The sequence below is a fragment of the Carassius auratus genome, chromosome 38, assembly GCF_003368295.1.
Source record: "Carassius auratus strain Wakin chromosome 38, ASM336829v1, whole genome shotgun sequence".
In the NCBI taxonomy this organism is placed as follows: Eukaryota; Metazoa; Chordata; class Actinopteri; order Cypriniformes; family Cyprinidae; genus Carassius; species Carassius auratus.
Genome location: NC_039280.1, coordinates 1,698,836 through 1,724,346, shown reverse-complemented (window position 1 = coordinate 1,724,346; position 25,511 = coordinate 1,698,836). Strand labels below are relative to the sequence as shown.

General features: G+C 38.0%; 1 protein-coding gene across 4 annotated transcripts in view; it reads right to left on the bottom strand.

The window, feature by feature from the left end:
- The window catches only part of LOC113056626 (interferon-induced, double-stranded RNA-activated protein kinase-like), a 31,933-nt gene extending 10,409 nt beyond the window's left edge, over positions 1 to 21,524 (bottom strand). Inside the window, exons 1-18 of one of the 4 annotated variants that reach the window (XM_026223401.1) lie at positions 21,157 to 21,518; positions 20,931 to 21,060; positions 19,677 to 19,816; positions 19,372 to 19,507; positions 19,240 to 19,292; positions 18,595 to 18,753; positions 18,397 to 18,529; positions 18,265 to 18,305; positions 18,044 to 18,158; positions 17,885 to 17,922; positions 17,739 to 17,796; positions 17,454 to 17,530; positions 17,211 to 17,330; positions 16,960 to 17,085; positions 15,897 to 16,101; positions 15,618 to 15,761; positions 15,382 to 15,475; positions 129 to 193 (exon numbers count right to left, since the gene is read on the bottom strand). In XM_026223401.1, coding sequence (XP_026079186.1) covers positions 129 to 193; positions 15,382 to 15,475; positions 15,618 to 15,761; positions 15,897 to 16,101; positions 16,960 to 17,085; positions 17,211 to 17,330; positions 17,454 to 17,530; positions 17,739 to 17,796; positions 17,885 to 17,922; positions 18,044 to 18,158; positions 18,265 to 18,305; positions 18,397 to 18,529; positions 18,595 to 18,753; positions 19,240 to 19,292; positions 19,372 to 19,507; positions 19,677 to 19,816; positions 20,931 to 21,060; positions 21,157 to 21,269 — 1,947 coding nt within the window. In that variant the 5' untranslated portion in view covers positions 21,270 to 21,518. Of the gene's footprint in view, positions 1 to 128; positions 194 to 290; positions 387 to 785; positions 930 to 4,813; positions 5,019 to 5,121; positions 5,248 to 5,458; positions 5,579 to 5,663; positions 5,741 to 6,386; positions 6,439 to 6,530; positions 6,566 to 6,796; positions 6,930 to 6,994; positions 7,154 to 7,942; positions 7,996 to 8,068; positions 8,205 to 8,373; positions 8,514 to 8,800; positions 8,931 to 9,007; positions 9,328 to 15,381; positions 15,476 to 15,617; positions 15,762 to 15,896; positions 16,102 to 16,959; positions 17,086 to 17,210; positions 17,331 to 17,453; positions 17,531 to 17,738; positions 17,797 to 17,884; positions 17,923 to 18,043; positions 18,159 to 18,264; positions 18,306 to 18,396; positions 18,530 to 18,594; positions 18,754 to 19,239; positions 19,293 to 19,371; positions 19,508 to 19,676; positions 19,817 to 20,930; positions 21,061 to 21,156 lie in introns of those variants that run through there. The other 3 variants (XM_026223400.1, XM_026223403.1, XM_026223402.1) reach the window with 3 other exon arrangements.
- Between the last annotated feature and the right edge of the window lie 3,987 nt (positions 21,525 to 25,511).

Here is a 25,511-nt window from a genome sequence, read left to right as displayed (position 1 = left end):
AGTAAGTGAGCATAGCAAGCTAATATTCAAATTAGCTGATACATTAATTGATAATTCCAGCATAAATTAGCAATTGCACTTAAAAAAAGCATGCTTAGTTTCAACTTCAATCATGAAATTACACTCACCTCAAAGCTAAATTTGCTGGAGAACTGTGGTGGAAAATCCCTATCTCTTATGTTTTTCCAAATCTAGATGTCACAAATAAAGTAAAACAATCATATCATTATTTATAACAATGTGCATACTTGCATACATGGATTGTATTATTAAATAAAGATGAACCTAACCTTTTCAGACACTGTGGCAAGTTTCCAGATGAGTTCAAAGTATATGAGACCCAAAGCGTATATATCCACCTTTTTGTCATAGGGTGTTAGAGCCACCTAAACATTTGGATTGGAAAAATGGAAATTGAACTTATGCACAAAGGCATTTAAACACTGTAAGAAACATTGCAATCAACATGAAATCAAAATATGCTTTTGCTAATGCACATTCCTAATCTCGTTGTGCATGATTCACACAAATATCTAATGATCTTTTAGAAAAATGCCTCTGAAATTACTTTTTCTTGACCTGACAACATAAATCTCTCTCCATTAACCAGCTGGCATGTAACAACATTTCACAATCTATTCCCAGTCGATAAAATCAAGTTCTATTCTACATTTTTCATTGAATAAATTTCCATTTTTACTTGAAAAATCATAACATTACAGTTAAGTAAAATGATTTGTGAATAGCAAGTCATATTTGAAGGTACAGTACGCCTCCGGACTCACCTGCTCTGGGCTCATGTAAATAAGTGTTCCTGTCATTTCAGTCCGTTCCAGAAGTTGTGTGTCATTGTCATTTTCTGCTGTGGTCACGAGGCCAAAGTCTCCAATCTTTACTGTTCCCTCACTGTTGAACATTATGTTCAAAGGCTGAAATAAAAAGTGATCATTTTTGTTACTTGAAATAAAATAATATTAACTGAGACATGGGTGTAGAATACGCAGAGGTTACGCAGGGAATTATTGACAGGTGTTCATGAGATGGATTGCCTGAGGTAAGGAAAACGGTTTCTGTGTCTGGCTGTTCTGGGGATTAGAGCTCTGTAGTGATGACCAGATGGCAACAGTTGGACAGATGATTCGCTCAGCAGTCCGCACTACCCTCTGTAGTCTTCTGAGGTCAGATTTGGTAGCATCAGTACTGACTGACAGTAATCGACTTCGGTTTAAAATTGTGCTCACCCTTCAGATCATCCAAGATGTAGATGAGTTTGTTTCATCATCAGGTTTGGAGAAATGTTGCATTGCATCAGTGTCTCATCAATGGATGCTCTGCAGTGAATGGGTGCCGTCCAAACAGCTGATAAAAAAATCACAATAATCCACAAGTAATCCACAGCACTCCAGTACATCAGTTAACATTTGGATATGAAAAAAGATTCAACAAATCCATCATTAAGTCATTTACTTCAAACCATTGCTTCTGGCTAAATTATGCTTCATTAAGAGAAAGAGTGCATCTCCTGTTGTCTCTCACAACAAAACTAACCCACATATTTGTTTAGAGCTGTAAACAGTGCTTGATCTGTGCAGATTTCTCTCCTGATTCAGTCCAGACCACCTTTTCACTGGAGGATGAGTTATTATGGATTATGGACTCATATTTTAGTAGGAAGCAATGGTTAGAAGTTAAAAACATCTTGATGAATTTGTTTAATCTTTTGTCTTCTCCAGATGTTAACTGATGGACTGGAGTGCTGTGGATTATTTTGTGATGTTTTTATCAGCTGTTTGGACTCCCATTCTGACGGCACCCATTCACTGCAAAAGATCCATTAATGAGACACGGATGCAATGCTACGTTTCTCCATATCTATTGAAGAAACAAACTCATCCTAATCTTGGATGACCCGAGGATGAGCACATTTGTCAGCTTATTTTTGGCGTAACTATTCTTTTATACTCTACAGGTGCTGGTCATATAATTAGAATATCATCAAAAAGTTGATTTATTTCACTAATTCCATTTAAAAAGTGAAACTTTTATATTATATTAATTCATTACACATAGACTGATATATTTCAAATTTTTATTTATTTTCATTTTGATGATTACAACTGACAACTAAGAAAAAACCCAAATTCAGTGTCTCAGAAAATTAGAATATTGTGAAAAGGTTCAATATTAAAGACACCTGGTGCCACACTCTAATTAACCAAATAAATAAAAACACCTGCAAAGCCTTTAAAAGGTCTCTCAGTCTAGTTCTGTAGGCTACACAATCACGGAGAAGACTGCTGACTTGACAGTTATACAAAAGACGATCATTAACACCTTGCACAAGGAGAACAAGACACAAAAGGTCATTGCTAAAGAGGCTGGCTGTTCACAGAGCTCTGTGTCCAAGTACATTAATAGAGAGGAGAAGGGAAAGAAAATATGTGGTAGAAAAAAAGTGTACAAGCAATAGGGATAACCTGGAGAGGATTGTGAAACAAAACCCATTCAAAAATGTGGGGGAGATTCACAAACAGTGGACTGCAGCTGGAGCCAGTGCTTCAAGAACCACTACACACAGACGTATTCAAGACATGGGTTTCAGCTTCACATTCCTTGTGTCAAGCCACTCTTGAACAACAGACAGCGTCAGAAGCATCTCGCTTCAAAAAGGACTGGACTGCTGCTGAGTGGTCCACAGTTATGTTCTCTGATGACAGTAAATCAGGGTCCCAGAGTCTGGAGGAAGAGAGGAGAGGCACACAATCCACGTTGCTTGAGGTCCAGTGTAATGTTTCCACAGTCAGTGATGGTTTGGGGTTCAATGTCATCTGCTGGTAGCTATGCTGACCCCGCCCCTCTCTTCCGAGCTACTCTCTGAGGGACTGTTTACTTTAGCCACATCCATCAAGAGTCTTTCTAATTGGCACATTATTAGGAAAGGCAATATACAAAGATTCATTAAAAAAACCCTTACACTCATTCTTCTGTAGGTGAAGCTGTTTCACAAATGATAAGCGCAAACATAGACGTAATTATGTAGGTCGGGGGTGCATTATCTTCAAAAACATACGTAATCCACTGCACCTTCAGTGGCTCAGATGTAGGGAGTAAATGATGGCTGCTGTGTTCATTATTAAATCCAACAACAGAACACCTCAATTGCTTAAGAGTCATTCTTATATACAACTGCTCCTGCGATGAAATAATGGTGGACTACTGACAGCTCACTCAGGGTGGTTCTAAGGCAAGACAACGCCATTCCAGTCTGTGCTGAAATTCTACTATCAATCAAACTATTTTGGGAGGGGGATATTTTTGGCAGACAGGCATCTAAGATGGGCTTGATTTAAAAAAGGGGTAAAGATTTGAGTTGATTAAACAAGAAACACTAGGTGGATTTTTTATAATTTTAGGGTGGTTGTGAACACACACTGCCAACACACATTTCAGTTCAAACAACTTCTAAAAGTGCATGTAGCATCATATGACCCCTTTAAGACCACACCAGACAGCCAGCTCTTTAACCTCCTGTCTGTAAGCAGACTAGTCTCCATCCTTGATGAGGCCTATGACTATAGTTTCGTCTGCGAACTTCAGGAGCTTGACAGAGGGGTCCTTTGAAGTGCAGTTATCCTTGTAAAGAGAAGAGGAGCGGGGAGAGCACACATCCCTGTGGGGCACCAGTGCTGATGGTAATAGTCCTGGATGTGAGTTTTCCCAGCCTCACTAGCTGCTGCCTGTCTGTCAGGAAGCTGGTGGTCCACTGATAGATGGAGGTGGGCACGGAGAGCTGTGTGAGTTTGTCTGAGAGAAGGTGGTATTGATGGTAATGAAGGCAAAACTGAAGTCCACAAATAGGTTCCTTGTGTAACTCCCAGGTCTGTCAAGGTGATGCAGGATGTAATGCAGTCCCATGTTGACCGCATCATCCACAGACCTGTTTGCTCTGTAGGCAAACTGAAGAGGATCCAGACAAGATGGTCTCTGTTTTTCCACTCAATTCAATTTTAAACTAACTAAACGTACAGACTCAAAGAATGTCAAGCCGGACGCTCTATCTAGGCAGTTCGATTCTTCTCTGATTCCTGCATCCAATGAACCAATAATTACCTCTTACCACATTCTCGCTCCTATCCAATGGGATATCATGACAGAAAACGCAGAGGCACAGCTCAGTGAAAACTCTCTGCCAGAATGTCCTCCTGAACACACCTATTTTCCGCTCAGTATCCATCAATGTGTGATGCAATGGGTCCATAACTCTATCAGTACCAGGCATCCAGGTATAAAAGCCACCATTCAGCTCCTTTCTAACAAATTCTGCTAATCCACTCTTCAATCAGATACTATTGCCTTTGTTCATCAGTGTACCATTTGTAACATCTCTAAATCATCTCAACAGTGTCCAGCAGGCCTACTTCAGCCACTTCCAGTTTCCCAACGACCATTGTCTCACATAGCCATAGACTTTTTCACGGACCTCCCCAACTCAAGGAACTAGACCACAATTGCTCTCTCCGATCGCCACTGAAGGAAACCCTGTCTTGAGTACTATGTTTATGGACTTCATTTCGTATAATCCCTGTGCCTGGGACTGACTGCTAGCACAGGTGTTTCCCCTTAGCTCCCCTATTTAAACTGCTTCCAGACTCTAAACCATTGCAAAGTCTTGTATTGCCCCGGCTACATTCTCTGCTGCCTGCCATTGTGACCATACTGTTGGATTCTATTTACTATTCTGTTATAACTTTATTAAAGCTGCAAATGGATCCCTTTATTACAGTGTCAAAACGTATTTTAGTGAGCTGCCCACCTTCAGGTCTCTGTGGATCAAGCCCTCTTTGTGAATGTACTCCACAGCCTTCAGCACCTGCCTGTTGATCTGTGCGGCATCCGTCCTCCTCTCTGGATAATCGACATCTTTAGAGTTTCTTTGATCAATCCAGGCACGAAGTGTGTCTCCCTCACAAAGCTCCATCTGAATGTAGAGGTACTGCGTTCTCCGGTCACTGACAGAACTAAAGCCAGCAGACAGGGAGAGCAGCACAAATATACACGTTACAGATAGTTGAATGTAGAGACTGCAGATTGTTTCAGAAAGAGTTGTTTTAGGTGAATTACTCTGAGGGGCCGTAGCTCTCTGAAGACTCGTGTCTGTACGAAGTGCCCTCGACCCAACATGAGTAGTAGCGGACGATGTTGCTGTTATGAAACTTAGCCAAAGCATCAACCTCACGACGAGCTTTTCTAAGGAAATACAGCATGTGACAACATTATATTAGGTACACTGCTGTATATTTTGTTTTAAAACCTATTTAGCTGCTGGCCTAGATAACTTTTTTTGGCAATCCCAGGCACACAACCCATCTAAAATGGCAAGTATTGGGATTATGTAACATATATATGTATCAAATTATAATGTAAAGACAAAGATGATACCACAACTTCATTGACTTACTTTGTACTCTTCACTATCTTCACAGCATAATATGTGTTTTCAAGTATTCGTCTTGCCTTGAAAACACGGCCGAAGCCACCTTTGCCAATTGGATTTATTGAATCAAAGTCTTCTAAAAACCTACAAAAAAATGAACATATCAGCTAGGAAAAAGGCTTTTCTAAAGCTATGCTGACTGAAACAAGGTAAGCCGGTTATGATTTACCTTGACTTTGTAGCTTGGTTTGAAATTTGACCTCCAGATGGCTTTGCTGGGTTCTGTTCGTTCATGTTAGGACCAACCTGTGGAAAGTATTAGAAGAAGAATATACTAGAAAAAAAAGTCAATAAAAGAAAAACTATTTTCTAGCGTTTGGAGAATTTCGGGACTGGTTTTATGAAAACATCCTATTTATATAACTTTGAAATTCTTATGGATGGCAAATTTTTCCAGATGAAGAAAAAAGCTTTGATAAAACCTAATAATGATATAAAAAGTCAAAATTATGAGATTAAAAAGTTGATATTATATTAAAAGGTTAAAATTATGATATGAAAAAGGCATAATTATGAGAGGTGTATATTATGGTACTAAAAGGTTAAAATTATGACATAAAAATAACCTATAAACATGATTTTTATGTCATAATTTTGCATTTTTTAAATCTAATAATTATAACTTGTCATAATTATGATTTACCAAGAGTTTTGGGGGATTTATCTATTCATTTTGCAAACATTACTTTAGGGAGGATACTCATAATGAAAAACATATATGTCCCAAACTTCACAAGCATATATATTTTCAGCCTTACTTTATATTTTTTCATTTGTCACAGAAAATGCAACTAATTTAACAGATAACTTAATTCTGTTTTACTTTACAGTTCAGCTAATACTGGTTTGTACTCATTTACTTCACCATTATTGGCAAATAATGTTGCAATACCTCTCTACTCCCGGCCAGACCATTTGGTGACCGAGGAAAATTTGCTGCTAATCTAAAGGAAAAAAAATGTAGCATGTTATTTTATGTCATTAATGACTGAAAAAAAAATTATATACATAAAAACAAAATCTAAAAAATGCTTACTTTATTTTCGGTTTTACATCCAGTGGAGTCACACTCTGTAACAGATTGATTTCATACGTTTTTCAAATATATATAATAAACATAAATGCGCTTATGTTTTATGAATTGGATAGACTCTAATAAATTAGTGTGTAAAACGTGAATATTTCAAACTTTTTTCATCATCTTCAGAACTCTGTTGATTCATAACATGCATGTGCATTAATAAACACGACATCATGAACATCTAGACTTATAAATATATCTGTGTTTCTGAAGCATCTTGCCTGTGTGGTCCTTCCAGATTGCTCCTTAATTTCGCTCCAAGCGCGCTGAGCAGCATGTTGCTTTGCCTCTTTTGCGCTCTTTCCTTGTCCTTCAGGATATTCCTTCCCGTTGAAGACAACTTTATATACAAACCTGAAAAAGAAAATGTAAGTTTTCTTGTTTTCAACTCCAATAAATCTGCAGAGCTCAAGACTTACTCAGGGTTGTGAGGAGGGCCTCGTCTCTCCACCAAGTTAAAATCAAGTGCTTGTTTATGTTTCTGGCTGTAGTCATTGAGAAGTGCAATGTAGTTGCTGTCAGGCGTGGTGCATCGAGGTTCATCAGCTAAACTCAAACTGGCACGGTCCAGGCTAGCACTTGAATAAAGGACAAAAGTCAAATTAACAGCACAATATAGAGTATATTGATTAAAGGAATAGTTCAGCCAAAAATAAACTGACAAATGTGCCAATCCTCAGGTCATCCGAGATCAAGATGAGTTTGTGTCTTCATCAGGTTTGGAGAAATGTAGCATTGCATCAGTGTCTCATCAATGGATGCTCTGCAGTGAATGGGTGCCGTCAGAATGAGAGTCCAAATAGCTGATAAAAACATCACAAAATAATCCACAGCATTCCAGTCCATCAGTGAACATCTGGAGAAGACAAAAGCTGAAACAAATCTATCAAGACGTTTTTAACTTCAAGAGTCCATAATCCATAATAACTCAGATAAGAATCAGGAGAGAAATCTGCACAGATCAAGTAGCGTTTACAAGCCATAACAGCTCTACACAAATATGTGGGTGGATTTTGTTGTGAGAGACAACAGGAGATGCACTTTTTCTCTTAATGAAGCATTATTATGGATTCATAATTTAGCCAGAAGCAATGGTTTGAAGTAAATGCCTTAATGATGGATGTGTTTCAGCTGTTCAGCTGATGTACTGGAGAACTGTGGATTATTGTTATGTTTTTATCAGCTGTTTAGACTCTCATTCTGACGGCACCCATTCACTGCAGGGCATCCATTGATGAGACACTGATGCAATGCTACATTTCTCCAAACCTGATGAAGAAACAAACTCATCCTGATCTTGGATGGTCTGAAGGGTGAACACAATTTTAAATGTAAGTCGATTACTGTCAGTCATCATAATTATTTACCCACGAGACGCAACCTCTGACCTCTGTGTTCGATTGCTGTTCACATTGAAGACCTTAAATTCCAAAAAATAAGAAGTCAAACAAAAAATAGAGCATTATACAGTCCAAGTAGATAAATGCTGTTACCTCTACATCTTGTGTTTTGAGTAACTCTTCATAAACACATTTTGCCGCTGCTTCTTTAGCGTCCTTCTTATTATTTCCACAAGCCTCAGGAAACTCTTTATCACCACAAACATACTTACAAACATAAGTATACAATCTGCAAAAGAGATAAGGAAGAATTAAATGTTATTACTTGCTAGGGGCTGGAATTTATTTTGCAGATTGCACTCATTTTAATGTAAAAGGTACTATACTTTTCTATCTTTTCTCAGCAGGACATTGTGAATTAGAAGAACAGATGTGTGTGCAAATGTTTAAATACTCACTGAGCAGTGTTTCCTGTCTTTCTGGACTCACGCGCCTTAAAACATAACTTGTTCTTCATTGAATACTCATTGAGCCAGCAAATATAATTCTTCTGAGATACAGTCATATTGTTGGGAGTGTTTTGAACAGATGACGTTGTCTGCAGGTAAAAAACATGCACATACATTTTATAATATGCTTTTTATAATATTTTTGTATATTAAACATATTAAATATTATACATGCAGTTTTACAATATTAGTATACAGAATATACAGTATTAGAAAATATATAAATGAATAAATAATGTATATGTGTTTGTATACAATATAAAAATATGTATCATATAGCAATTCAATATTTTGAAAAGCCACCTTCACACACAGTGTGTAAATAATAGAATATTTGGTAAGTAAACTATATTTTTGTAAATATATTTATACTTACAGGTTCAGTATTTTTAGTGTTTTTTATGGCATCAAGGGCGTTCTTGGCAGCATTTATCCTGGCCTCTTTCTTGGTTTTCCCAGTGCCCTCAGGATACTGCTGTCCATTAACTATAGCCCTCATAGTGAACCTGATAACACAGATGTGATTAGAAACAAGTCAACAATAATGATCTGCGCCTATAATGAATGATTGATAGCTCCACACGTTTTGTTGTGACTCGGTCCATCTGTGGATCCCTCCTCATACTCCACGGTGCACTGTTTCTTCTGCTGGTACTCGTTCAGCTGAGAAACATAATTCAATGACAGAGACTCCATTGCACAGTTAAAAAAGAACTAGTGACAGAGGTTCACTACGTTGATCAGCACGTGAGCGCCACGCAGAGCGTCATATGTTCAGCGGACGAACACTAAAAGACGCATTAGCGTATTTTTAAATCAGTTTAACACGATACTAACAGTGACAGTGGTTCACACCGACACTGATCACAGACACGAGTTTACTTTCACTTCTTCGTATCGTTTAGATCGATAAGTTTCGATTTCCGGGATTCAACGTCATCGCCAAACATTGCATTGGCCAATCAAAGACCAAGCGTGTTGCTAGACCACAACTACATAAACATCTCGGCTTCTTTTAACTTATTTTATGTTATATACTTATTTTACTTTATTCATTCATTTAAAAGTATAAAATATATGTCATGTTTCGCTGTTCTCAGTTTACAAACTTTAAAATCGATCTTGTGTGTTTACCTGTTTTTATCCCTGTTAGTTTATATATATGTAAACATACCTGGCAATAAAGCTCATTCTTCTTCTTATACAGTCTATATGGTATTTATGGTGTGCTCTGAGCTTTGATTAAAAGCAAATCACAACGGTTTATCTACCAAGATATGCGGATGTATGGGATTTTAATGATAAAATATTTCTCGTAAGCATAGATGTGTTTTTACATTTTAGTATTTTAGTTTGCAACTTCATAATGAAACTTGGAATATGTTAAATTCACGTGCGAGACAGCTGATTTGCCAGAAAACGTCTCTGGTTACTGTCGTAATCTCGGTTCCCCGAGAGATGGGAACAAGACATGGCGTTAACGCCTTGGAGACCTCCTTCCTTCCTAACCTACCTAAAATCGTATTGCACAATGTCAGTGAAATTGCAACTCTCACTATCCAATGCCAGCCAAGATGGCAAATGGGGCGGGGCCCTGCTAATATATAATGTGCCGTATTGGCGGTAGAAGCTTCCAACTGAAACGACAGTACAGCAGACCTGAGCAGTGAACACAGCGCCCTTTGCCATGTCTTGTTCCTGTCTCTCATGGAACCGAGGTTACATCATTATCTGGAGATGTTCCCTCTTGAGGACGGTCTTTCGGCATGGCGTTAACACCTTGGGGACTGTATAGAACAATGCCATGGAAACAGTGAAGTAAAAAGGCTCAGCCTTGGCGGAGTTGCCATGAACAGTTCTTGCAAGACACAAAAAATTAATCCCCAACAAATCATATGTGACCCTGCGACATGCCTAGAGGGGGTTGGATGTAGATTCCCGTATGGGGTTTCAATCAGGTTACTTAAAATTCATGTCCGATGACAGGTCTCTTATTGAGAAAGAGATGCAGCACAGTTCCCTACAAAGATAAGACATTACAGTCCTGTGAACACATGCAAGCATGTAATACAACAGTGCAAAAAGCATGTGAGAGGCAATGCAGGGCACAATATAACACTCATAGAGAACGGCTGAATGGAGGTTCCACAGTCTGAACCTGACGATGGTCCCGCCCCCGATGTCCCTATAGGACCTAGTCGAGACCACGAGCACAGTCAAAAATCTGGTGAAGGTATTCTTCAGAAGACCATCCAGCCACCATTCAAATATCTTAGAAACTAACTTAGTCCACGCCCACGAGGAGGTGACAGCCCTCGTCGAATGGGCTCGGACACAAATAGGACATTCCATACCATGGCTAGAATATGCCAAGGCAAAAGCGTCTTCCACCCAATGTGGCAGCCGTTGTTTGGAGACAGGCTGCCCTTTTGAAAGGGTTTCAGTCTTCTCGTGCCTCTCAAAAATCTGAACACTAGATCATGTTTTCCCAATGAATGCCCGTCAATAGCAGCATGAAAGACTGGGATAGCTGCAACATAAACCTCAGCGTGGAGGGCATGCTACCCCATCCATTCATTGTAGCAGAAATTCCACATTGTCAGACACTGGACAGTTTCCCGGGTCCCGCAGCATTGTGAGTGTGTCCCTGCCTAGGGGAGAGCATGACAGAGAGAAGAACAGAGGGCAATATATGTTCTCCTCTGTCGCGAACAGGTTTTCCCTATGCTTTCCCAAACTGCTCCCAGATTAGCCTCACTGTCCCAGGATTCAGTCTCTTTTTTTTCCCGTGTGAAATATGTCTCAGAATATGTCCGAGATCATTTGAAGTTGCTGTTTCTTCATTTTACAGTTACCAGACTTAAACAGGTGCCCACCACAACCAAAACACATGTAACTCACCACAATAAAACACAGAATCACAGTTGTTTTGCAACTTCACTGAGCATGTAGAGACATACAGGATTAACCGAATATTCTCTTAAATGTGCCACAAATGTCTTTTAACCTATGTTTTGCAGTAACCAAGAGAAGTGTCATAGTAGGAGAAATGGTAGACGTTCCTCAGACACCTGTGAACACCATCAGCAGTGGACATCATCTTTATTATACTTCTCTGAGTGGACGAGCAAGGAACAGTCGATGAGAAAGTAAGTTCAACTACATGTCTGCACTGACCATGATTATACCATGTAATATAATGTTTTCTGCAACAACTGGGGGGAATCTTAACTGAAGCGACAAACTGACCAACATAAAATGCAAAAGTTTTAAAGATGAAATACCGTGTACTCTTTTTCAGGCTCTGCATACCATGGACCTTGTCCCAAATGGAACTATTCATGTGTACTTTCGGTCTTGCCTGTTAAGTCCACGAGACTGACCGTAAGGTGTCCCATTCATCATTTTAGCATTCAAAAGGGTGCCCTCGACTGGGACGAGCTCCGCAGCAGACTTCTATCCAACAGTCGAAGCGGCATTACGTAATGAAAGTGCGGAGTCAGAGGAAGACGTGAGGGTTTAGGGTGCCATTTGGGACAGAGCCATTAGCGTTTCTCTGTATCCATGTTACTTCAACCCATAATGTAATGGTCCCGCGTTCAACTCAACCTGGTCATATGACCTGTTACTCTTCAAAATAATATCTTTCTTAATGAACCCATAACCTTAAGCATTTTAAGAGAGCACATTCTCTGCTTATTACCTTGAATATTACATTCATACATTATAGACACTTCCACCAAATTACTACAATTTATGATAAACATTATATAAATGTTAGAACAAATTATTACATAAAGTATATATATCTCCGACTCTTGGTTCAAGACTACCAGATGAACTTGTGACACTTAAAGTCTCAAGATTAGAAAATACATCAGATTTATTTGTTCTCTACAAGTACCACTAATTCATGAATAGGACGTGCAAGAATTGATGGATTGGTCAGTCTTTGACCCTTTTTCCCTAACTTCCTATTTCCTATTTGAATTTTGGCTTTTTGCACCAATCCGTCTTCATCTGCACAAGCATTGAGCACTAGTCCAAGTCTCCATTTATTGCGGGGAATCTCTTCCTCCCTGACAATGACGACATTTCTGATCTTTACATTTCGTCTTAGAGAACGCCACTGTTGTCTAAGAGTGATGTCATCAGATAATCCTTCCTCCATCAACTCCAAAATTGCTGTGTCAGATATTGTACTCTGCACCACCTTTTCTTCGCATACAGGTCGACTGGCGCACATTTCCCAGGTGGAGGCAGAGGAACAGAGGATTTCATGGTGGAGTGGGCGACTATTTATGACTGATATGGAATCAAGAAAGTTCTCAAGGAGGCATCATCCAATCTTCATGCACTCTGAGAAAAGACCCAACATAGACCCAACTTGAGAACAATACTGGGTCAAGTTGGAACAAAGGATGAGTATTTGGCAATTTGCCTTGTCTCAGTTTTTGTATCTTATCTTTGAAGGAATCCCTTTGTGCCAATTTTACAAGCCTGATGCTGACATTTCTCATGCCTTCGACATTTATAACTGTAACTGTTGAATTCGAGCAACAACTTTTAATGCAGTGTGCCATTTCGAAAACCAATTGAACAACTCCAAAAAGCTGTCATCATTTGCTACCTTTGTTTGTAGCACATGTGTTGCCCTGATTTCAGGATCACCAACCACCAACCTGCAGTGTTTGTATTGCCATTTTCCCCAGAGAAACCATAAGTAATCTCTGTCTTCCTGGCCTACATCCTTTTTACATCACAAATGAATGTGACTGGATATTTGCGAAACCTGCAGAGTACCCCTGTTAGCCCATTAGTAAGATCAGGTCTAGTTAACAAGTGATCATTTAATGTGATGCCATCATATTTGGCAGAGCAATCGAACACAACTCTGATCTTCTCTGGTTTCCTAGGATGATATACCCCCTGGTGAGGAATATACCAGACATTTCCTGATTTTGGTTGGTGTTCAACTCTCTCCGCATCACCATCCTTGAAGACACCTTCCATAAATTTAACATAACCATCCTTAAATTTGGAGTCTTTCTCCAGGCGCTTCTTCCGCACCAGAGCCAGCGGCGTCCCACTGAGTTCTGGTGAATTTTCTCATTCAGAAGTTGAGTGAACTGTATATCATCTTGTGATATGCTCCTTTCCCATTGACTCTGATGACAGAGGTAGGTTTCAGTATTGGGAGTTCCTCAACAGATACACAATGGCACTGTCCTGAAACTTTAGTTGACTTTGCAATCCGAGGTGGAGTCAACTATTCTCCAACCAAAGTATGTCCTGATGGCATATGGTTAGTCATCACCTCATGTGATGACTTGGCGTGATGCCAAAGCTCTTGAGCAATTGTAACCTATCAGGAGTCTGTCTTTACAATCCAGCAGCACTGGAACTTCCTGAGCAATTTCATTTAGATGGTTCCATCTTCTAGCAGTTTCAGGAGTAGTAATGTGGGAGCATTCAATTGGAATGAAGTCTCTGGTATAGGCAGGTGGCAAACTGATTAAGCCATGAGAGGTATGAGATTTCAATTGTTCCTTTAACCTAATCAACTCCGCTTGAATGGTCTCCATTTGCTCACCAGATTGTGATTTTTCTCCATGGACTGACATTGTAAATGTTTTCCAAAACCATTTAGAACATGGTTACTTAACTAAGTTTTACATTTTTTATGTCCATATAAAGTTAACTGTTGAGCGGAACTTTAAACTTAAAAAATCTCATCTCTTCTCTCCCTTTTTAGCTAATGTTCTGGAATAAACTGATCATATCTTAGACCCAATTTGGAAATTTTCAGACGAGGGAATGTGTAGGTAATTCTACAGGATTCTTATTTACAATGGCAGCCTAGCAATTGAAGTAATTAAGTATGCTTAAACAGATAGAAAATATATTTTCACAAGAACATCCCAATAATATAAAATCAGATGTGAGCAAATAAGAAAACCTTCACAGTAAGCAAAAAGAGAAAAGCATGGATACAAATGCACCACTTTTAACTGTAGACAAGTTTAAAAGCTCCATGATTTATTGTTACAGAATATTGTCCAATACAGATTAATGGATTCAACTTCTGTTCCAAAGGAAATTCATGCAAATAGAAACGGAGTGAATCAACACTGATGATTGACATGATTCATGACATGATAATTCATGGAAACATACAGACTGAATTAAAGTAATACAACAGCATGATCAGAGAGCACAGAAAAGTGTTAGACGCAAGATAAAATCACTTTATACCTTTGTGCATTTCTGTTTTTTTTTTTGTGTTCTACAGAACATAGCAGGCATTCAACTACATATCTTCCACAGAAGAACGGCATTAAAAATGAGTAACTGATGCCAAGATTTTCATTGTTTAACGTCAACCTCCCCTTCGTCCCTTTGTTTTTAGAATTGCACTCTTGCCATATGAACCTTTTTGTAAGTTGCTCTATGCAAGCATCTGCCAAATGCTTCACCTTACATGTTACAGTATGAGCAACTGCTATTATTGCATAGGCATTTAAGAGATGAGATCTCATTAAATGGTCCTGTTGTCTTTATCTGCATTCAGGATGTTAGTACATCGGTCCAGCTCTCTGATCAACTCGGAGGCGTCTGGTCTCTCTTCAGGACGGGGACTCAGCATTCGATCTATAAGCTTGTGCTGTTTCATCAGTCGCGAAAAAAAGAGTCAGCTTTGGGTAAATACTCTGATTGATATTTTGAAAATTAAAGTAGCACTTGCTTCTCCAAATTCTTCAATCATAAAATTACACTTACCTCAAAGTTAAACTTCCTAGGGAACTGTGTTGGAAATTTCCTACTTCTTATATCTTCCCAAATCTAAACGTCGCGAAATATTAAAATGTTATTTAGATACTTCACACGCAAGTTCATGCACGACACATGGATTGTATTATTATATAAAAGACCAAAAGATGAACCAAACCTGGCTCTTTTCATACACCGTTGCAAGTTTCCAGATGAGTTCAAAGTATATGAGACCCAAAGCGTATATATCCACCTTTTTGTCATAGGATGTTTGAGCCCCCTAAACATTTGGTTTGGAACAATGAAGACAGAAAACTCTTTACAACCATTCTGGAATGTAAAATCAACTTTTCTAGCATTAGGGTTCAGTAAATTGGTTTGTGAACCGCGGGTCATATTCTAAGGCATGCCTCCGGACTCACCTGCTCTGGGCTCATGTAAGAATTGGTTCCTGTTCCTTTAGTCCGTTCCAGCAGTTGTGTGTCATTGTCATTTTCTGCTGTGGTCACGAGGCCAAAGTCTCCAACCTTTACTGTTCCCTCACTGTTGAACATTATGTTCAAAGGCTGAAAGAAGGAAACGGGAAAGAGTGATCAAAACCAAGCTTGTCGAAGTTGAGAAAACAGGATTAATTTTTAATCCAGGGTTATCATTATTGGCTAAAACCATTAAAACATTAAACCGATCATCCAAATGTCTACCTTCAGGTCTCTGTGGATGAAGCTCTTGGAGTGTATGTACTCCACAGCCTTCATCACCTGTCTGCCGATCTGTGCTGCATCCGTCCTCCGCTCAGGACAATCAACATTTGAAGAGTTCATTTTACCAATCCAGGCATAAAGCGTGTCTCCCTCACAAAGCTCCATCTGAATGTAGAGGTATTTTGTGACTGGTTCACTGCCAGAACTAAAGCCAGCAGACAGAGAGAGCAACACAAATATACATGTTACAGCTGGTTAAATGGTACATGTTAGCAGTTGCATGGAGGAATTCCATGGGTTTGATTCTAAGAAAATGCATGAACTGTTAAAAAGTATATACCTTGAATGCAATGTTAGTCGCATTGGATAAAAGCATCAAATGCCAAACACATAAATGTAAATGCTGGTAGAGGCTTGCATGATTACTCGATTAGTTCTGTCATTTTTTAAAGGGATCATATTATGCGATTAAAAATGCAGACATGGTTTTATGTTTACATGGCGCTATACGCAACACAACACATAAAAACACAGTATAAATCATTATAATCAGTAATTTTGTCCCAACTGGATGCAACAAATGTCCTGTTTGTAATGGGTTTTATTGGTTTTGTCTCCTTGCACCAGGAGACGGCATCACAGTATGTTAAGGGATATAACATTTCCATCTCATGCTTGAGGCATTCGGCCAATCACAACGTACTGGATAGCTGGCCAATCAGAGCACACCTCGCTTTTCAGAACGATGAGGTTTGTAAAAATCAACATTTTTCAGAAGGTGTGGCATAGAGGAGAAACAATAATGCACGGTATGTGGAAAATACTGTGGTTTTTTTAACCTTAAACCACAAACACATTTCATTGCAACAAATACACAACAATGTTCATATGACCCCTTTAATGTGTTGGGTCTGTGTCGACTAATCGTAAATCACATACTACAATTCAACTCACGGTTAAAGCAGTAGGAAAACAACAACTGCTGACTAATTGACAATCAAAAACAAGTAATCATGCATGTCCCACAATTAAAGGAATATTAAATGAGTTTTTGGTGAATTACTCTGAATGGCTGTAGCTCTCTGAAGAATCGTATCTGTATGTCGTGTCCTCGACCCAGGCTGTGTAATACCGGACGATGTTGGCATTATTAAAACCAGCCAAAGCCCCAACCTCACGAAGAGCTTTTCTGGGGAAATATAATAAATATCCTGACGTTATGTAGATGTGGTACAAAAACTAAATTTCTATTTCTGCTGTCAACACTCTGTCTTAGTCAATCAAACTGCATTAAGATGATCTTCATGTACTTACTCTTTACTCTTCACTATCTTCACAGCATAATATGTGTCCTCAAGCTTTCGTCGTGCCTTGAAAACACGGCCGAAGCCACCTTTGCCGATTCGACTTATTGAGTCAAAGTCTTCTAAAAACCTACAAAGAGGAGCATAACACTGTCACAAAATGGATTTTTAAAGGAAAATGTTTTCAGAAACTACAAAGACGCTTTATAAACACACAAAAAGTAAAAAGTAAAAAAAAGAGCTCAGGATTTACCTTGACTTTACAGCTTGGTTTGAAGGTTGATCTTCAGATGGCTTTGTCAGACTGTGGGCATCCACGATGGGATCAACCTGTGGAAATCATTGGAAGAAGAAAATTAAAGACCAAGTTTAATTTTTTAATAGAACTTTACATGTCCCTTTGCATTGGTTTTTTGCATTCACCTGGAGGATACTCTGAACATATGCAAACCAAACTTAATTCCTCAAAGAAAAACTAACTTGTCCGATGACTTAATATTGTTCTACTGTTATCCTGAACGTATTAATGCTTCAATACCTCTTTACTCTTGGCCAGGCAAGGCTGGATTGGTGACATATGAAAAACTGGTGCTAACCTAAAAGAGAAAGTTGTTATTTTAAGTCACTGATAATAATAATAATGTGAAATGTATGTTATGATATTTAATATCTGTAAAAGTGTACTTTATTTTCGGCTTTACATCCATTTTCGGGATCTCACACTGTAACACAGTTTGCAATTCATACATTTAAAATATGAAATGTATAGCCAATAAAATATTAGTGTGTGAATATTTCAAAGTCAAAAATGCAAATGCTACCAGTAAAACAAACTGGACTTACAGGGCTTTCAGCCATAGGAGAGCCGACAGCAGATGAGTCTTGGAAGACGATGAAAGAACTTGAGCTGGGAGTTTCAGACGAGCTTATTGAAGAGTTTTGTTCATCCTCAGATTTACTATGAAACAGATAAACAGTAAACTACAATGCATCTCTATTTCATTATATGCACTTACTATATAATTCTATAAAGCTGTATTGTTATTTTGTTCTTTTAAACTCACGATGTATCTTGAGTTTGTGAGGAGCTGTCATCTTCAGAACTCTGTTGATTCATATCATGCATGTGCATTAATAAACACAACATCATGAACATCTAGACTTATAAATATATCTGTATTTCTGAAGCATCTTGCCTGTGTGGTCGATCCAGAATTGTCATTCATTTCGCTCCAAGCGCGCTGAGCAGCATGTTGCTTTGCCTCTTTTGCGCTCTTTCCTTGTCCTTCAGGATATTCCTTCCCGTTGAATACAACTTTATATACAAACCTGAAAAAGAAAATGTAAGTTTTCTTGTTTTCAACTCCAATAAATCTGGAGAGCTCAAGACTTACTCAGGGTTGTGAGGAGGTCCTCGTCTCTCCACCAAGTTAAAATCAAATGCCTGATTACGTCTCTGGCTGTAGTCATTGAGAAGTGCAATGTAGTTGTTGTCAGGCATGGTGCATCGAGGTTCATCAGCTAAACTCAAACTGGCACGGTCCAGACTAGCACTTGAATAAAGGACAAGACATCAAATTAACAGTTAGATATAGAGTATATTAATTAAAAGGAATAGTTCAGCCAAAAATAAGATGACAAATGTGCTAATCCTCAGGTCATCCGAGATTAGGATGAGTTTGTGTCTTCATCAGATTTGGGGAAATGTAGCATTGCATCAGTGTCTCATCAATGGATGCTCTGCAGTGAATGGGTGCCGTCAGAATGAGAGTCTAAACAGCTGATAAAAACATCACAAAAATAATCCACAGCACTCCAGTCCATCAGTGAACATCTTAAATGTGATGTTTTTATCAGCTGTTTGGACTCTCATTCTGACGGCACCCATTCACTGCAGAGCATCCATTGATGAGACACTGATGCAATGCTACATTTCTCCAAACCTGATGAAGAAACAAATTCATCCTGATCTCGGATGACCTGAGGGTGAACACGTTATCAAATATAAGTCAGTTATCATGAAGTTGTTTATCATTTACCCACGAGATGCAACCTCTGACCTCTGTGTTCGATTGCTGTTGACATCGAAGACCTTAAATTCCAAAAAATAAAAAAGTCAAACAAAAAATAAATAATATTATTAGACAGTCCAAGTAGATAAATGCTGTTACCTCTACATCTTGTGTTTTGAGTAACTCTTCATAAACACATTTTGCCGCTGCTTCTTTAGCGTCCTTCTTATTATTTCCACAAGCCTCAGGAAACTCTTTATCACCACAAACATACTTACAAACATAAGTATTCAATCTGCAAAAGAGATAAGAGAGAATTAAATGTTATTACTTGCTAGTGGCTGGAATTTATTTTGCAGATTGCACTCATTTTAATGTAAAAGGTACTATACTTTTCTATCTTTTCTCAGCAGGACATTGTGAATTAGAAGAACAGATGTGTGTGCAAATGTTTAAATACTCACTGAGCAGTGTTTCCTGTCTTTGTGGACTCACGCGCCTTAAAACATAACTTGTTCTTCATTGAATACTCATTGAGCCAGCAAATATAATTCTTCTGAGATACAGTCATATTGTTGGGAGTGTTTTGAACAGATGACGTTGTCTGCAGGTAAACACATGCACATTAATTTTTTTAACAAATTATCTAGATTGTAGAACATTATTATTATTAACAAATTGAAAATGAAATCTGTGAAGTGCCCCATTAGGAATGCATTAATTAACAGTGAGCAATGCTTTGGTTACAGTATTTATTCAAGTTCATTAACGTTAGTTAATATAACTATTCATTGTTAGTTCATATTATTAGCTCAAATCCATTAAATAATATAAACACATACAACATTTGATTTAATAATGTTTTAAATGTAATTCTTAAATTATTTAATATTCTAAGTATTTTGTTTAATATTGAAAATTGTAATTAAAAAATATTGCAAAACCTATAAATGCTTTAGAGTATTGAATGTTATTTATATGTGTATTTTTTATAACAATATTATTATACATAATATTAGGGTAATGTGAATTGGTGGGTTTTTGTTAAATGTGAGCGAAAATCATCACAATTAAAATAACCAAAGACTTAAACTACTTCAGTCCGTGTGCACTTAATTTATTTAATACACAAGTTTCACAATTTTTGTTGAATTATTGAAATAAATAAACTTTTTCACAACATTATAATTTATTGAGATGCACCTTTATATTCACAGATATTTTAAGAATTTCTAGGGGTACCAATAATTGTGTCCAACATGTATTAGAGGGGGAAAAAAACATATTTCATAATGAGATTTTAACCCATTTAAAATTTGATTCAGTTCAATGAAAGGATATATTTTTGTGATTTTTTAAATAAATGATCAAAAGGATTAAAAATGCAGGATTATTATTTCAGCTTTCTTTGACCATATTTACCAAGGCTACCAACAATTCTCTCCACGTGTGTATAATATGCATTTTTAAATAATATTTTTGTATAATATTAAGCGTAATATTTAATGTGACACACTAATCTTTACATAGACCACTAAGAAAATTTATAAGTATATGTTTAAGAATATATCAGTGTATGGTGTATTATCAAAATATTGTTTATAGGATTTGTAGCCTTTCAAATTTATTTTGATCACACACACACACACACACAGAGAGAGAGAGAGAGAGAGACAGTAAACAATATTTTCTAAACTATATAACATATTTATACTTACAGGTTCAGTATTTTGAGTGTTTTTTATGGCATCAAGGGCGTTCTTGGCAGCATTTAGCCTGGCCTCTTTCTTGGTTTTCCCAGTGCCCTCAGGATACTGCTGTCCATTAACTATAGCCCTCATAGTGAACCTGATAACACAGATGTGATTAGAAACAAGTCAACAATAATGATTTTATACTCCTCTTTTCATCTGCACATATAATGAATGATTGATAGCTCCACACGTTTTGTCGTGACTCGGTCCATCTGTGGATCCCTCCTCATACTCCACGGTGCACTGTGTCGTCTGCTGGTACTCGTTCAGCTGAGAAACATAATTCAATGGCTGAGACTCCATTGCACAGTTAAAAAAGAACTAAGATAAGAGACAGTGACAGAGGTTCACTGCGTTGATCAGCACGTGAGCGCCACGCAGAGCGTCATATGTTCAGCGGACGAACACTAAAAGACGCATTAGCGTGTTTTTAAATCAATTTAACACGGCACTAACAGTGACAGTGGTTCACACCGACACTGATCACAGACACGAGTTCACTTTCATTTCTTCGCTTTAGATCGATAAGTTTCGATTTCCGGGATTCAACGTCATCGCCAAACATTGCATTGGCCAATCAAAGACCAAGCGTGTTGCTAGACCACACCCAGGGACGGACAGGGAATAAAAAACGGTCCTGGACATTCGACTAAACCTGGCCCAAACTAGACAACAGTCTGTCTGCGCCATCTTTGTGTACTGTTGATTTAAACACTCAACTTAAACACTCTCTGTACTGTCAGGTATTTTGTCTTCTTCTGAGGGTGGTTTGACAAAAAAAAAATCTGACTTGGGGCGCTTAAAAGTAATTTAAAGTTGAGCTGGAGTGAGGGTTTTCTCTGCTCTTAGTCTAAGCTCAACCTGAATAAACTAATTATGAAATGGATTAAAGAAAATAAAGGTTTTATTCCAAGATAGCATGGAATAGATTATATAATATGCTGTTATAACAGCATATTATACAATCTATTCCATGCTGTCTTAAAATGAATTTATTACTTAATAATCTTAATTAATTAATGCAGTAATTAATCTTACTGCACAAATAATAATACCACATCTAAATGAAAATACACCATTACAAATGTAACTTCTGTATTCAAAATCCTCAAAGTCTGTAAGCATTAACTGTAACGTTACCAACATTTTTATGAGTAAAAGCACAAAATATTTCTTAATATGAGCTACTGCATGTGGCATTTTACAGCAAAAATGTTGAAGTTTAGCTGTTTTAACTACTGTAATCATTAAAAATGTAGCAACCTGAATATCACTTCCTAACATCATCCCTAGCAAGTAACTCTTTCTCCTCTCATGTTCCATACTTACTGTATTTTCCGGACTATTAGTCGCACTTTTTTTTCATAGTTTGGCTGGTCCTGTGACTTATAGTCAGGTGCGGCTTATTTATTACAATTAATTTTACATGAACCAAGAGAAAACATTACCGTCTACAGCCGCGAGAGGGCGCTTTATGCTGCTCGGTGCTCCTGTAGTCTACCACTGAAGACATAGAGCGCCCTCTCGCGGCTGAAGACGGTAATGTTTTCTCTTTGTTCTTGGTTCTAAATAAATGCGACTTACAATCCAGTGCAATTTATATGTTTTTTTGATGACGTATTTTTAGACTGATGCGACTTATAGCCCACTAAGGTGGGACTTATAGTATGAATGAGGTGATGAGTGATGACAGCGTGCGTGGTGGGTGGTGGGGAGTACCAGCCGTTCTCCAGATCACACAGATGGCCAGTCCGCCCCTGTTAGTGGATGTTTCAACGTGGAAAGCATTTCGGAACGGAAATATTGATATTTTATTTGTTAACAACATACTTTTCGTAGCTTAAAATCAGTAAATGTTATGAAATTAGAGAACTAAGCCAATAGAGTTAAGAGTGTGATTCATTTGAGTCAGTTTGGGAGTTCAAAGCGGGTTTGCAAATCATTTGAGTCAATTTGGGAGTTCCGAATATGGAGCGTGAATCATTTGAACCAGTTTGGGAGTTCGGAGCGGGATGGCAAATCATTTGAGTCAGTTCGGGAGTTCGTAGCGGGTTAGTGGATCATTTGAGTCTGTTCGGGAGTTCATACCGGGTTTGCGAATCATTTGCATCAGTTCGGGAGTTCAAATCAGGTTAGCGAATCATTTGAATCAGTTTGGGGATCGCAAATCATTTGAGTCAGTTCGGGAGTTCAAAGCGGGTCCGCGAATCATTTGAGTCAGTTCGGGAGTTCAAAGTGGGATCGCGAATCATTTGAGTCAGTTCGGGAGTTCAAAGTGGGATCGCGAATCATTTGAGTCAGTTCGGGAGTTCAAAGTGGGTTCGCGAATCATTTGAGTCAGTTTGGGGATCGCGAATCATTTGAATCAGTTCGGGAGTTCAAATCAGGTTCGCGAATCATTTGAATCAGTTTGGGGATCGCGAATCATTTGAGTCAGTTCGGGAGTTAAAAGTGGGTTCGCGAATCATTTGAGTCAGTTCGGGAGTTCAAAGTGGGATCGCGAATCATTTGAGTCAGTTCGGGAGTTCAAAGCGGGTTCGCGAACCATTTGCATCAGTTCGGGAGTTCAAAGTGGGTTCGCGAATCATTTGAGTCAGTTTGGGGATCGCGAATCATTTGAATCAGTTCGGGAGTTCAAATCAGGTTCGCGAATCATTTGAATCAGTTTGGGGATCGCGAATCATTTGAGTCAGTTCGGGAGTTCAAAGTGGGTTCGCGAATCATTTGAGTCAATTTGGGGTTCGCGAATCACAGCTGTATATGGATAAGCATTTTTAATTAATTTAGTAGGTAGTTCTAATTATGTTTTCCAAGCATGTTTAGGTGTGATAGGTGAACTCGTGTTTTTAGTTTTAATGATGTGCCTTTTAATAGTATCAAGTATATTCAAAAACTAAACAAATCGTGCCTAAAAAGTGCAAGCATCTAGGCTAATGTAAAATTACATGATGAAGACATACTAGTTGAGCTTGTGTATTTTGAGTGTGTTCTTTTTACTGCATTATTCGGTATATTCAAATGCATTTATGAATGCATGTGAATGATATGGAGTCAATTTAACACCGTATATATACGCGGAAAATGTAAGTTTAGCAAAAGAAAATAAAGTTTTTCAAACGAAAATTTAAGTATTGAGGAAAATAAATTTGCTTTTTGCAAAAAAAACTTAAGAATTGCAAAACATAAATGAAACAGCGCGAAAGCAATGATATTGCAATACATATTTTCCATGGTCATATCTATTAATTTATTTGCAACGATGATTTTATGTTGTTTGTCAGTCTAGTTTGAGCTTGCGATACCATTTTCCCTTTGCGCTTCACTTTTTTGCACGTCTCTCTTTGTGACATTGTTTTGACGTAGGGGCGGAGTCAAGGGACGGGGGCGTGTACAACATGCCTCCCTGGAAGTGATGTCATCGGCCCGAGACGCAGCTCACTGATCCAGGTCCTGCCATGATGAGCAGAGACTTTTGAGTGGATTGTTTCTTTTTATTCAATAGCATTAAAACATTCATGTTTTTGTTTTATTTACCTTATTAACAAATGGATGTGTATTAGCTGCATTTGCTCAAGTTAAAGAAGCTGTTAACATGAACATCTGCTGTTTATTTCTCTCGATGTGCACACTTTTATAGCATTAAAATGTGTATTGTTTCATTTGGTTAACTGCTAGTGTTTGTTTAAAATCTCTTAACTTGTGGGAGGACGCTAGCACACAGAAGCCTTCTTTGCTCACATTAGTTCAGAGTTACTGCTAGTTTTAATGTAAAATAATGCAATTCACTTCATCATTATCACATCATCATACATTATTAAAGAGGTCTAGGACTCAAGTTTCATATTGATCACAAATTCTTTTTCATTTACATAACTACACTGGCCTAAAATTAATAAATGATATTCATTGTAAGATTATTTTTTGGTTTAGTTTTGCCATGAGGTATTAATTCTTGGTAACGTGATAATGTCGTGGCCACGGGTTCAATGAATCAGGGTGACCAGAGCAACCTGAGATTATCAGAGATTGATAAAATATTTTTTATCCATCCCACAGTCCGTTGATCGTGTCTTTTATGTAATATATGTTCATATAAGGCTATTATTATTTTTATCATTACCGTATTTTTCGGACTAAAAGTCGCACCTAAGTATAAGTTGCATCAGTCCAAAAATACGTCATGACGAGGAAAAAAACATAAATCGCACTGGACTATAATTCACATTTATTTAGAACCAAGAACCAAGAGAACCTTCTTGCGGCTGTAGACGGTAATGTTTTCTCTTGGTTCATGTCAAATTAATTTGGATAAATAAGTTGCACCTGACTATAAGTTGCAGGACCAGCCAAACTATGTAAAATGGTGTGACTTATAGTCCGGAAAATACGGTATATATAATATATCAAAGTGGATGCTGCAAACTGCTGGTCGTTGAGGAGAGACCTTTCACATGATTGTTAATAAAGTAAATAAAATGAAAAAATGAATGTTTTAATGCTACTGAATAAAAAGAAACAATCCACTCGAAAGTCTCTGCTCATCAT